General features: G+C 34.5%; 1 protein-coding gene across 26 annotated transcripts in view; it reads right to left on the reverse strand.

Annotated features, from left to right (window-relative positions):
• DNAH12 (dynein axonemal heavy chain 12) overlaps positions 1-14985 on the reverse strand; it is a 232905-nt gene that overhangs the window by 66988 nt on the left and 150932 nt on the right. For 22 of the 26 annotated variants that reach the window (XR_003796539.1, XR_003796540.1, XR_003796541.1 and 19 more), the window contains 7 exons: positions 12795-12933; positions 11596-11762; positions 9245-9500; positions 7225-7524; positions 6374-6552; positions 2517-2709; positions 1017-1178 (listed from right to left, as the gene is read on the reverse strand). Coding sequence is in view for 21 of the 26 variants with exons in the window: in XM_029241697.1 (XP_029097530.1) it covers positions 1017-1178; positions 2517-2709; positions 6374-6552; positions 7225-7524; positions 9245-9500; positions 11596-11762; positions 12795-12933 (1396 nt within the window). In the remaining 5 variants the exon portion in view is untranslated. Of the gene's footprint in view, positions 1-1016; positions 1179-2516; positions 2710-6373; positions 6553-7224; positions 7525-9244; positions 9501-11595; positions 11763-12794; positions 12934-14985 lie in introns of those variants that run through there. The other 4 variants (XM_029241705.1, XM_029241714.1, XM_029241715.1 and 1 more) reach the window with 4 other exon arrangements.

Here is a 14985-nt window from a genome sequence, read left to right on the forward strand (position 1 = left end):
AGCAAAGTGATGAGAAGAAAAGATAAACAATAGCTACAGTGAGCAGAAAAGCCTTGCAAAGCTTAGAAAATCCCACTCCCCAAGGTGTCCTATTCCTTGGGTAGGAGTGTGGGGGATGAATTTATCCTATAAATTAGGAGAATTACGATTCTTCAGCAGCCTTAGCCACAACCTGGACGCTACTTGGGATTTTTTTTTTCTTTCTTCTTCCCCACGCCAGGCCATGAACTGGTAATGTATCAGATTTACTGAGGGCTTTCTAAGTGCCTGACATTCCATAAGTGCCTTATTTCACTTGATCCTCAGAACTCACAACAACGCTATGTAGGAGGAACTATTTTATGTATATAACAGTTTCATTCCATAGACAAGAAAAGCAGAGTGCTTGAACAACCAGGGTGAAACCATTTTACTCCACATGCTATCACTAGAGGCTGGAATGAAGCATCCTGGTGTGAGTGATAAAATCTGTGGGTAAAAGTAGTTATGGTACATGAAAGGGGAAATTACTAGCTGAAATCTTGTATGGGAAGATCTTACAAATGGGGGTCAAAGGTCAGGACATCTGAAGTAGTGGGTGCTTCAAAAATGTATTTTTTTGTCAATTAAATCACAAAGCATGACTCTCAGATATATCAGAATTAATACAAGTTGTTTTGTTAAAATTTGAAAATTTTACTAACCAGTGGTAAACCATAAAAGCTAATCAAGTAGTGTTTTAAAGCTACATTTTCTCATATCACTATAACCCTAAGATATGATTTTAAATCTCTAATCACTCAGAAAACATGCTAAATAAGATCAAATGGATGAAACACACTGTCATCATTATGGAAAAAATGAATAAAAATTCTGTCTCATAACTATCAAAGCTATTTAAAATTCACCAAAAAAGTATTAAAATAATATACATTAATTTTTCAATTACCAAAATCCTCTGCACAAGATATATTTGTCCTGAAGAGCAGAAAAGCTTCAAGACATGTTGGGAGCAGCACTCCCTAAAAAGCACTTACCTCCATCACTTCTTGTTTTTCATCTGCTGCAAAAATATTAGGTACTTCTCCAGTATTGAGCACACTGTCGATATCCTCTAGAAAAGCTTCCTCTTTAATCTGAGTGTCCGTGATTAGAAAGACTGTCTTCTGGCCCCTCATGCCCACATTCCTTAATAGAACCTTCAAATAAAAATGTACTTATAACCAGCATCTGGTGGAAATCTGTTGGTTTTGCTTTCCTTTCTTTTGATAACATCTCAAATTTAGAGTAGTACCTTTTCCATTTTGGTGGGGCTGTCAATCTGGGCCTCCATTTCTCCCACCCTTTTGGTGGGAGACTCCAACTGGCCAGTTTGCCAACCCCTTAGACATACTCATTGATTCAGAGTCTTACTTCAGGGACTGAGATGGATTTGAAAACAGAAAGAATCTCTGTCCATCTAAGATCGAAGATATAAAGACCAGTTCTCTACACTAACTTTTAGGATGTAGAACTTTAGTATGTCAGGGTCAGAGAAAGTTTAAAAAGTCCAGCAATGTCTCTCTTATTTTTTTCCACTTTAGGTCATCTCTCTTCTGGGGCCTGCAGAGCCCTAGGCACATGAGGATGAAGCCCCAAGTATGCACTCCACTATTCTATTTGTTACTGGAACAGCAACACAGCTCCAAAGAAACTATTAAGATTTGACAACATTAATGACATCATCATCCTCATTGAGGTTCATATTTAAGTCTACTGGAAAACATACATTTACCTGAAATAAGGCCTCTCTGAACTAGAATAAAGGTAAAATCAGCAGCAGCCATGGTAACAGCAGTGGATAAGACTTAAGTCATAAATCCTGCTCTGCTGTGCATACCTTCTCTCAACTTCAGTTTCCTCATCAGTAAAACACAGAGACAACCATACCTGCTGCATTGAACTGTCATACCTATAGAATGACAGCATGTATATAAAGAACTTAAAACAGTGCTCAGCACACACAGTAACTGCTCTAGGGATAATATTATTATCATCATCACCAGTGTATTTAGCACACAGCTATACAGGTTGGCTCTCTCTTTACAGATAAAATAATGCATTGTAACACATATATGTAGAATCTAAAAATAAAATGGTTCTGAAGAACCTAGGGGCAGGACAGGAATAAAGATGCAGACGTAGAGAATGGACTTGAGGACACAGGGTGGGGGAAGGGTAAGCTGGGACGAAGTGAGAGAGTGGCATGGACATATATACATTACCAAATGTAAAATAGACAGCTAGTGGGAAGCAGCCACATAGCACAGGGAGATCAGCTCAGTGCTTTGCAATCACCTAGAGGGGTGGGATAAGGAGGGTGGAAGAGAGATGCAAGAGGGAGGGGATATGGGGATATATGTATATGTATAGCTGATTCACTTTGTTATACAGCAGAAACTGACACACCACTGTAAAGCAATTATACTCCAATAAAGATGTTAAAAAAAATAATGCACTGATATTATTTTAGACACTAGATTTGCTCACAATTTTACCTTCAGGTCCTCTCTCCATTCATTCATACCATAGCTCTTAGAAATTTCTGGTTGGAAAATTTGCATTTTTGCCATGGATGTAGCCAGACGAGTTAAAGATTGACGACCACTTCCTCCAAGTCCAACAAGCAAAGCATTGCCACCAGACTGCTTTAGAATTCGACATATTCGTGATAAATGTTCCAATACATACCTATGAAATATCGATGTTATTATACTTGAAAATATTAATATAAATGTATATTTACACATAAGTATCATTTTGCTTTCCTAGAAAAATGGACCTTGCTGCCCCATACATTACTATCCCAATTTTAAAGAGGTAATCATCAAAAAGCATGATTCTTCAAATGCAGTTGCAATTGGATCATTTGATGTAAAGGAAAACTATTTGAGGTACAAATTCAGGAAATGTACTATACAAATTATAAAAATAAAATGAAATGGTAATCATTTATACTGGGAGTATATTATTGCTTTTAATAAAAACATTTCTTTGGGAATTCCCTGGTAGTCCAGCGGTTAGGACTCTGGGCTTTCACAAGGGCCCAGGTTCGATCCCTGGTTGGGGAACTAAGATCCCACAAGCCACACAGCTCGGCTAATAACAAAACAAAATAAAAAAACCCCCAAATTTATTCAATCTTTTAATACTGGGATTTCTATGTGAGAAATAGAAAATCAGTTATATACAAAATAGTAAATTCAGGAAACGTAGCCTCACTAGTAATTAGGGGAATTAAAACTAAAGTCACAAAGTAGGCATAGAGGGAACTTACCTCAACATAATAAAGGCCATATATGACAAACCCACAGCCAACATCGTTCTCAATGGTGAAAAACTAAAACCATTTCCACTAAGATCAGGAACAAGACAAGGTTGCCCACTCTCACCACTACTACTCAATGTAGTTTTGGAAGTTTTAGCCACAGCAATCAGAGAAAAAAAGAAATAAAAGGAATCCAAATCGGAAAAGAAGAAGTAAAGTTGTCACTATTTGCAGATGACATGATACTATACATAGAGAATCCTAAAGATGCTACCAGAAAACTACTAGAGCTAATCAATGTATTTGGTAAAGTAGCAGGATACAAAATTAATGCACAGAAATCTCTTGCATTCCTATACAATAATGATGAAAAATCTGAAAGTGAAATCAAGAAAACACTCCCATTTACTATTGCAACAAAAAGAATAAAATATCTAGGAATAAACCTACATAAGGAGACAAAAGACCTGTATGCAGAAAATTATAAGACACTGATGAAAGAAATTAAAGATGATACAAATAGATGGAGAGATATACCATGTTCTTGGATTGGAAGAATTAACATTGTGAAAATGACTATACTACCCAAAGCAATCTACAGATTCAATGCAATCCCTATCAAATTACCAATGACATTTTTCACAGAACTAGAACAAAAAATTTCACAATTTGCATGGAAACACAAAAGATCCGGAATAGCCAAAGCAATCTTGAGACAGAAAAATGGAGCTGGAGGAAACAGGCTCCTGGACTTCAGACTATACTACAAAGCTACAGTAATCAAGACAGTATGGTACTGGCACAAAAACAGAAATATAGATCAATGGAACAGGATAGAAAGCCCAGAGATAAACCCACGCATGTATGGTCACCTTATCTTTGATAAAGGAGGCAAAAATATACAGTGGAGAAAAGACAGCCTCTTCAATAAATGGTGCTGGGAAAACTGGACAGCTACATGTAAAAGAATGAAATTAGAACACTACCTGACACCATACACAAAAATAAACTCAAATGGGTTAAAGACCTAAATGTAAGGCCAGACACTATCAAACTCTTAGAGGAAAACATAGGCAGAACATTCTATGACATAAATCACAGCCAGATCCTTCTTGACCCACCTCCTAGAGAAATGGAAATAAAAACAAACAAATGGGACCTAATGAAACTTCAAAGCTTTTGCACAGCAAAGGAAACCATGAACAAGACGAACCCTCAAAATGGGAGAAAATATTTGCAAATGAAGCAACTGACAAAGGATTAATCTCCAAAATTTACAAGCAGCACATGCAGCTCAATATCAAAAAAAACAAACAACCCAATCCAAAAATGGGCAGAAGATCTAAATAGACATTTCTCCACAGAAGATATACAGATTGCCAACAAACACATGAAAGAATGCTCAACATCATTAATCATTAGAGAAATGCAAGTCAAAACTACAAGGAGATATCATCTCACACTGGTCAGAATGGCCATCATCAAAAAATCTACAAACAATAAATGCTGGAGAGGGCGTTGAGAAAAGGGAACCCTCTTGCACTGTTGGTGGGAATGTAAATTGATACAGCTACTATGGAGAACAGTATGGAGGTTCCTTAAAAAACTCAAAATAGAACTACCATACGACCCAGCAATCCCACTACTGGGCATATACCCTGAGAAAACCATAATTCAAGAAGTGTCATGTACTACAACGTTCATTGCAGCTCTATTTACAATAGCCAAGACATAGAAGCAACCTAAGTGTCCATCAACAGATGAATGGATAAAGAAGATGTGGCACATATATACAATGGAATATTACTCAGCCATAAAAAGAAATGAAATTGAGTTATTTGTAGTGAGGTGGATGAACCCAGAGTCTGTCATACAGAGTGAAGTAAGTCAGAAAGAGAAAAACAAATACCGTATGCTAACACATATACATGGAATCTAAAAAACAAACAAAAAAATTGTCATGAAGAACCTAGCGGCAAGACGGGAATAAAGACGCAGACCTACTAGAGAATGGACTTGAGGATATGGGGAGGGGGAAGGGTAAGATGGGACAAAGTGAGAGAGTGGCATGGACATATATACACTATCAAATGTAAAATAGATAGCTAGTGAGAAGCAGCTGCATAGCACAGGGAGATCAGCTCGGTGATTTGTGATCACCTAGAGGGGTGGGATAGGGAGGGTGGGAGGGAGGGAGATGCAAGAGGGAAGAGATACGGGGATATAAACTGATCCACTTTGTTATAAAGCAGAAACTAACACACCATTGTAAAGCAGTTATACTCCAATAAAGATGTTAAAAAAATAAAAACAAAAAAACTAAAGTCACAGTCAGATACCATTCCACTCTCCTTCGACTGACAAAACTTACCAAGTCTGGCAATCCTAAGTGTTGTGAAGGGTGAGAAACAATGGAAGCTCTTAAAAACAATAATTGTTTTTGAAGATACTTTGGCAAAACTTAGTAAAGTAGAAGATGCTTACATACCATGACACAATAATTCCATTTCTAAGAATATAGCCTAGAGAAGTTCTTACACATGTAACTAAGGAGACATGAATGTTCAAACCTTTTTTTTAATTACATAAACTAGAAATTACCTAGAAGTCTATCTCAGAAGAATGACTACATTCTGTTAAAATTATACAATACAGTGCAATACAGTAGTAATAATTCATCTTCTGTGAATTTCACAAACAATCTAGAATAAACCAACTTGCAGAGGAATGTGCACAGTATGCGACATGCAAAATAAGATTGCATATATGTTTAGGAACACACACATGTAGTAAAAGGCCAAAGAAACACGTGAGTTTCTTTTTATCCCCGTAAGGTACAATAGGGATGCAGTGAGGGAGGGCTGGCTACCCAAGGGACTTCAAATAAATTGCTAGTATTTTATGCCCTTTTTTTTTAAAATCAAAGTATATTTGATTTACAATATTGTGTTTAGTATTTTATGTCTCAAGCTGGGTGATGGGTACAAGGTTGTTCATCATAGTTTTATATCTTTTTGTACATTTTAAATATTTCACAATAAAATTTTATAAACAGTAATTTTAATCATCAATACCAAATACAGGTACCTAAAAATGACAAGATTCATTCTTGTTTTGTGAGTTTGATTATACTCATCTAAGCATTGCTCCACGATGTCACTAAAATCATGAATATTTGGAATTTCAATATAAACTCTGTCATCTCCTTCAAGGTCAGGATTCATATAGTCACCAAACATGAGATTTCTTAAGTCCTCTTCAGTTACCTATAAAATGGAAATCAACAAATTATATTAAAATTTAAAATTTTTTCTAAAATAATTTTAAAACAAAAATTTTTCTGAAATAAATTTAAGAAAGTTTAAAATTTTTTTCTAAAATAAATTTAAGAAAACATTACACAAAATTTTGTTTCATCTATGTTATGGGATGATTATCAATTAGATAATTCTTTTAAATATTAGGATAGTAAATAATATACTTGTAAAATTAACACCTGAAATTATATTATATCCTTAGGAAGTAAAAAGAAAACAGTTTTTTCTATCATATAAGCTTTTTGCCCCCAGGGGCAGGAAAAGCCACTCCCATTTTGTGAGTCATTACTAAGGGATGGTCACCATGTTAAGCACCTTATATCTATTATATCATTCAATCCTTATCATATAACTTCTATGTTATACACATAATTCCTCTGAAAGCAAATCTTCTCAATATAAATACCTATCTATGAGGAAAGTTTAAAGAATATGATCACTAAGAAATAATAGTTTGTTATAAAGCAGAAACTAACACACCATTGTAAAGCAATTATACTCCAATAAAGATGTTAAAAAAAAAAGAAGTAATAGTATTCTTTCAAAGATAAGTTGATTGTAATAATTCATGCTATTGGATTTTTTTAACTTAATATATTTTTAATCACTAAATATACTCACTGGTGCATTCCCTTTCCTCAAATGTGAAAAGATACTATCAAATGATTCTTTAAAATGGTCTCTTATAACATTTTTGGTTAAAGTGAACAGCCAGAATCGGTCATTATCATTAATGAGACGATCATAAAACACTCGGAGAACCTCATGCACAAACAGACGGATCATAGTGTGCTTGCTCTGCACGGCATCTCTTTCAATGAGCAAGCAGCCCCGGATGACACGTGAAAAATCCCGCAAGTTGAAAGTGTAATGAGATTTTGTGGGAGTGGGCAAAAGATTTTCCATGGATTGTTTATATATCTGAATATGAAAAAAGCAACAAAGCAAAAATAAAATGCTTATAATCAGCAAAGTCAATAATACAAAGTCAAAAACAATGTAATATACTGTAAAAGACAGTATATTATATAAAATATTTTATTTATCCTATCAGATCATATTGACTTGGAAAATTGTATAGTACTGAGTCTAATATAGCATATATCTATTTCTTTTGGTTTATAGCACTCAACCAGGCATTACAAAGTTGAGGGAACTTATTATTATCTGATTCCATCCAAGCTCAAGAAGTGACAAAGCTTTTATTTCCCAGTAATTATGGTTGTTCCATTTAAAGGCAAATGACCTGGGATTAAATAGTTAACAAAAACTTTAGTAGAAAGTGAAATCAGATAACTCATTCTGAAGCGTTCGAAATGAAGAGGATGATGAAACAATTTTCTTTGACCACCACTGACTTCAAAACAAATCAACGTGTTCTCTCCCTTCCCTTCTCTCTCTTGTTTTCTCTCTCCCCTCTCCTCCTCCTATCTTAATTGGCTATAATATCAAAATGAAGTATATTTTTACTACAAGCTGAATTCACCAAATGAAGTTTAACATTCTCTTTAAGAAAGGTAAATTAAACCTTTTATAATATAGCCTGAAAAAAAATCCAAATGAAATTATTTTTTATTTATATATGTTCTCTAATTCATCTCCCCTAATCTCCACACATGGTAGGTCTACAATACATCAAAGAAAAAAAAAGAGGATCCTTTCTGTATCCTCTTTTGCCTAACCAACTCCCCTCTCTTTCCAGGAGATGCCTGAAATATAACTACCATATTTTATAAATAGAAGAACTTTTCTGTATAAGTACAGAAATTATAATAATGTACTATCTCTTTGCTCATAGTTTCTCTATTTTAACAACCCAATTTTCCACCAGAACAGGGGCAGAAGAACTTTAGAAAGATACAGTGCTCTTGGAAACTGATGGAATGATTCTAGGGAGATTTTTGCTTCTGGTTGCAGTGATGCCAAAGTGAACCCCACTGTATCAAGGCTCCAGAAAGCTTAGTTCAATGAGATTATCACTAAATTACCTTAAATACATTTTTTCCCCTTTTACCATCAGCGATGAGGCTGGCTCTGGCCTCTAGCAGAAGCAGGTAACACACCCTGAATAAGTTAAGGGCTGCTCTTTGGCCATATGGGCAATCTTGTTTTCTAGTCCCACCCTTGTATTCTCTTTTTTTTCACTGCTACTCCTAAGTTATGTGGTCTGGCAAAAATAATGTATTCATAAGCTTCTTAAGTTTCTTTTTTTTTTTTTTTGACACAACATGAAGAATGGGAGGGAAGAGAGAGAAGGGAAAATTAGTAAATACTAGAGTAGGAACCCAACAATTAGGGAAACACCCACAGTATGGCAGATATTTGTTCTGGATGATTTCCTTATAATAACCTTGTGAAATAGGTATTATCTCCCATTTTCGTGATTAAAAAGTAAGTTTCTGGAAGGTCAAGTTACTTGCTCAAGGCCAGATAGCTAGGAAATAGCAGTCAAGACTCAAACCCAGTTAGATTCCCCAATTTCAAAGCCTATGATCTTCCTGTTCTCAAGCCTTCCTAACAGCTTCTCTGACACTGAAGACTAAAGTGGCTAAGGGAAAAAAGAAGTTAAAAAAAAACAAAAAGGAAGGATCAAATAAGGATATATGTAGTACTAAAACTCTCTATTGCATTCTTTGCTCACCTCCATAGTCCCATTGACAATTTGGTTCCCAACTAAAAAGTACTCTGGAGGAAATTCTCGAGTCCTAAGGTAGAATGCTACAATTGATGAGAAGATTCGGACCATGGTTTCATCACTAAAAGTATTAATAGTGCAGATGTTGAAATGTCTAATAAAACGGGGAGTGACTGGATTTCTTCCACCACCTGGAGGGCCCATGGCAGCAATCAGTTCTATGTCAACCAACGTGATTTTACTTGTGTCCTTAAGGTCATACCTTGAAAGCACATAAAAATTCCAAAACAATCAGTTATAAAGCCAACAAGATGGATTGAAAAGTAGATCTCCTTAGAAAATTAATCTGATTTTAGCTTCTTTAAATGGAAGAAGATTAGATAATGCTTGGAGTAAGAGAGAAGTTTTTTTTTAAGGATTTCTATAATTTTTATTTCTTTTTTTTTAAATTGAGGTATAACTGACATAACATTATATTAGTGTCTGTGTACACCGTAATGATTTGATATTTGTCCAAATTGTAAAATGATCACCACAATAAGTCCAGTTAACATTTGTCACCATACATAGTTACAAAATTTTTTTTCTTGTGATAACTTTCAAGATTCACCCTCCTAGCTACTTTCAAATATGCGATACAGTATTATTAACTATAGTCACCATGATGTACATTACAGCCCCTGACTTACTCATTTTATAACTGGTAATTTGTACCTTTTGACCCTCTTCACCTATTTTGCTCCCCCTATCCCCCACCTCAGGCAACCACCAATCTGCAGAGAAAACTTGTTTTAAAGCAGCACTCTATTTCTCCTTTCAGTGACACTGATTCTGTTGCCCAGATTCTGAGTATCTAGAAGGTCCCTTCCTCTTGCTCTTGCCTTTCTTTTTTTCAGTTCTTTCCAATTTGACTCTCCTTTGCCTCTTCACACTCCAAATCCAGAAGTATGGATGAGAGATCAATCTTTTTTGTGGATGGTTACAGGTAAATGACAATATGTCCCACTTTGCCTAGGACAATTGTTGTTTGTGCCTGTCCTGTAGTAACTAGTAACACTCCCCTTTTTCTCTCAGAAATATCCTGGTTTGAACAATAAACTATATACTTATTCTACTTACAGCTAAGTCCTGATTTCTTTTTCTCATCTCAAATCTTATCTTCGGAGCACAAAATGATGTATAAATAGAACCTATACACAATTTTGTTATATAAAAAGAGACCCATTAGGGAATAACAAAGCTTCAAAGAAGTTTTTATCAGAAGGGGTATACAAATGACTCAGTTTAGCTGGAACCACTCAAAGTGAAAAGCTGCTTATTTCCAACAGGTCATAAAGTCCTTTAATATTGAAGTTCTTGCAAAAAAGGGGGGTGGTTATGGAAGAAATCTATACAGCCAGTTCTTAGTCTAAAAGTACCATAGAAAGTATGAAAATATGACTTGATTTTTGGCAACAACTCTAGTAACTGTCAATAAGGGACTGGTTAAGTAAATTATAGCAAGATCCACAAAACTAAACAGTATTAAAAGGCAACAAAATGAATGAGACAGACAAATAATATCGATAAATATTTAAGTGCAAATAAGTTGCAAAAACATTATATGTAATATGGGTCTTTTTTTAATAAAAATATATTTATATAGAAAAAAACCTTGGAAGAATAGGGAATAAACTATTAACAGTGGTTATCTCCTGGAGGCAGGATTCCAAGGGCATGCAATAACAACAACAAAAATATAATCCCAAAATATGACTTAGCTTCACAGTTAGGTTACCCTTGCCTTGAGATAAAAATCATGGGATATTAGGGATTAGGAAAGTATTTTAACAGGAGGAAATGAAGAATTATTAATCCGAACTAAAAGATACAATGTCTTATTTGTTGGAAACTAACCATGTTATCATAAAATAGGGTGGGAGGAATGGAAGAGTTATCTACGAAATTGCTGTCAAAACCAAGCCATCCCAAGGATACAGTAGTCCCAAATAGTTATAGATAATATAAAGAATTTTAAAATGGTAGAAACATAGGGTGCTGATTACGGTTACTTAGGTTGGAGGCTACCCACAAATTCTCAGTGCTGGGTGATGGTGAAAGATGTAATTTGTAAATTATATTTAATAATTGAAAGTAGTAGATAAAAAGGACAAAAATTAATACTGGATTATTCTTCCATGGTATAAAAAGGTATAGAAAAGTCTTCTAAAATTTTCTTTATAGGAAAATCTGAGCAACCATTTTCTTCCATAAGTAATTTGAGAAAATGTATTATTTTGATGTGAGAAATTAAAATAGAAAAAGAGAACAAGAAATAACTTCAGCATGGCTACTTAAGACTTTAATTAAATAGTTACCAATTCCCACAGTCAAAAAACTGTCGTAATAATTCAATAGGAGGTTGAGCTCCATATTTCTCCAATGCAGGCATATTCATGTCATCTATAAAAATTATGCACTTCTTTCCCATAGGTGGTCCAAAAACTCCTTTGCGTCTTTTATCCAGCCTAGCCATAATAATGTTCTAAAATTTAAAAAAGAAATAGTAGTATATTTAAAGCCATACTTAACACCAGAAAAAAAAAAAGAAATTTAACAGTCTAATTATGTAAGGAAATAATGCCAAGCAACACTATGTGCATGTTTATTCATTTATATTTATTCATTTTAGGGTTATACCAAACTTCATATTCAACATCATTCAGAGAGCATATATTGAAATCCTTCTATGTGCTCAGAATTGTTACATGTTTATATGTAACCAATTGTTACACCTATTTATATATTTATATTGTATACACACATATGCACACACACACACAAAATATTTTCTATATTGGATACCCCAACATATCTATTAACTTTAACTTAATATCTAAAAGCACTAATCTAAATCTGTAGTATTTTGAAATTAGGGAATTCTACTGGCTTAAAACAACGAAAATGAGCACCATAGATCAGGAGAGAATGGACAGATATAAATTTAGGAATGGATGATAAAAATGGTGATTAGAAAAGATCTCATGCAGTACTTTCATCTTGGTACCTCTGGGGGTAAAGGGTGGGATGCACAGTTTCCTGTCACAGAAGGTCATACAATAAACAGTATATGGTTTGAAAGATCTTTCACTGACAGAACTTCAGTAGGCAGCAAATACCCCTAGGGGACCATCTAGGAGAGTCTCGAAAGAACAAGTTTTCTCTCTCTCTCTCTCTCTCCCCTTGTCTCCTTCTCTCTCTCCTTCCCTCTCTCTCTTCCACCCTCCCTCCCTTCTCCTTTACTTCTCCAGTTAAGAAATCAATTGTTGCTTCTTGGGCTTGAAAAAAATGATGACAAAGCTCAACAATTCAGTATTAATGCAAAAATGTTCTCTTGAACTTTTGTCCTTAAAATCTGATTTTTAAAACTTACTTGTAATGCCAAAAAGAAATTTTGAAGTTTTATTTAAATTCATAGAGGATTTACACAGCTGCTCATTTAAAATACATTTTAAATGCTAATCAAAAAGGCAAAAAATTAATAACTATAGATCCATGTTTCTGGCTTTTAACTAACCTGAACCTGATTGGCACTGGTCCGTGCGGAGAAATTAACATAAAAAGGAAAGTACAGGTCCTTTTCCAAGTGATTCATCAGCTTATTCTTCACATACACTGATTTTCCTGTACCCGTTGGACCCACAAAAAGTAGCGGCCTTAATGAAACAGTGAACATATCATTCAAAAGGAGAAAAAGTCAGAATACATTTCAATTAAAGGAGGCTGGATTTAGTTGAAAACCTAAATAGTAATCAAATCAACTTCATCCAAAAACTCACATTTCAATTTATCATTGTAATTTCATAAAAGACCGGTGAAAGTAACAATTGGCACACAGTTTTGCTTACTTACTGAAATTTAAATAGTAACATACTATGATTTGAACAAATGTAACATTGCTATATGCAAAAACACTCATAAAACGAGTAGTAACATGCTTAACTTTTCAGAAAAAAAAAAAAAAAAAGCCAAAGTTTGTCTCCTCAGAAAAGTGATGTATTTGTACTTTTTAGTTAGAGATACAGGCAAGAGGGTGCTGTGTGGAATAGACTAATAGGATGATGACAATAAGAGAGGTTGAAAGTGTTTCGCAGTTATCTCAATAGCACAAAGTTTTTGTGAGAAACTAAATAACAATGAATTCTAAAGGTAACGGTTATATATGCCCATTAATAGCATTTTTGAATCAAGTCAGTGTTACTAACTGAAAATACTTGTCTAAAAGCAAACTCTAAGGAATTCCCTATTCCAAGGGTTTCAAAAGCAGGGTTTCTCATTTTTGAGTGGTCTGAACTAATTTTAAAGGGAAAAAAAAAATCCTAAGAGTTTATGTTCACAGAACCCTGGAGAATCCCAGTTTGAGACATACTGAATTAAAAATTAAATACTGTCACTTTAACTGACAACTTGGCATCACATGCTACATAAAGACAAACACAAAGGCTGGCACTAAAACTGAGCAGCAGTAATCAGGTATAAAGAGTCATCTATATGACCCAAATAATGATAATATTAATTTTTAAAATTATCATTGAAGTAGAAACATAAAATTAATACTATAAACAAAAAAAGATCATTTAGAACTACAGTGATGCCTGAGAATTCATCTACGCTTGCCAGTCTGAGTAACATGCTATGGAAAACTATTTATTAAAATAATTTTACTAAATAAACACTGTTCTTAACTTGAGGTTCATGGATCAAACTGAAGAAATTCTTAGACAATATTGAGAGTTTGTGAACTTAGATGACATAGAGTTTATACCTTTACTTTCACTACCCTTAACTAAAATGGAGCAATTTATAATATAGTACCTGTGTACTTTATTATCAATAATAATATTGTTAATATTTGTCATCAGTAGAAATCACAGATATTATACTAAATATTACAATTGTTAGAGGTATCTCAAAAATATCACTTATGCCCATTGCTTCTTCAAAATTATGATCATCATCAGACTCACGGCTGGATCTTATTATTTAATGTGTTAATAAAAAGCACATTACTACTACTATAGCTCAAATCTGTTCAATATTTTAATAAATATATTTTAATATGTAGTTTGCTTTATAATCCTATGTTTGTACTTATTCATTCAAAAGCATTATTCTGACAAATGGTTCATGGAACAAGAGAATTCCTGTACCAGGAATTCCCCAGCATTGACAAGTACTTTCCTTGCTTAATGAAGTTTTTAATATTACCCTCTAAATGCAAAAATGCAACTATGGGTACAAAATAGGGATAAAATAATGTTCCCTCATAAGCTATTTTTCTTTTTTTTTAATAAACAGGATAAAACTGTCACAAAATTCACGCAGAAACAGGTTCTTCATCAAAAACAAATAAACCATGACATTCATGTATATAATGTAAGCTTGTCCAGTTTAAATAATATTTTTTTAATAATTTTATTTATTTATTTTTTTACTTTTGGCTGCATTGGGTCTTCATTGCTGTGCGCAGGCTTTCTCTAGGTGTGGCGAGCGGGGGCTACTCTTCGTTGTGGTGCGTGGGCTTCTCATTGCCATGGCTTCTCCTGTTGTGGAGCACGGGCTCTAGGTGTGTGGGCTTCAGTACTTGTGGCCCACAGGCTCAGTAGTTGTGGCTGACAGGCTCTAGAGCGCAGGCTCAGTAATTGGGGCACATGGGCTTAGTTGCTCCGTGGCATATGGGATCTTCCCAGACCAGGGCTTGAACCCAT

The sequence above is a fragment of the Monodon monoceros genome, unplaced genomic scaffold (genome assembly GCF_005190385.1).
Source record: "Monodon monoceros isolate NGI ecotype Baffin Bay Population unplaced genomic scaffold, NGI_Narwhal_1 Super_Scaffold_3, whole genome shotgun sequence".
Classification (NCBI taxonomy): Eukaryota; Metazoa; Chordata; class Mammalia; order Artiodactyla; family Monodontidae; genus Monodon; species Monodon monoceros.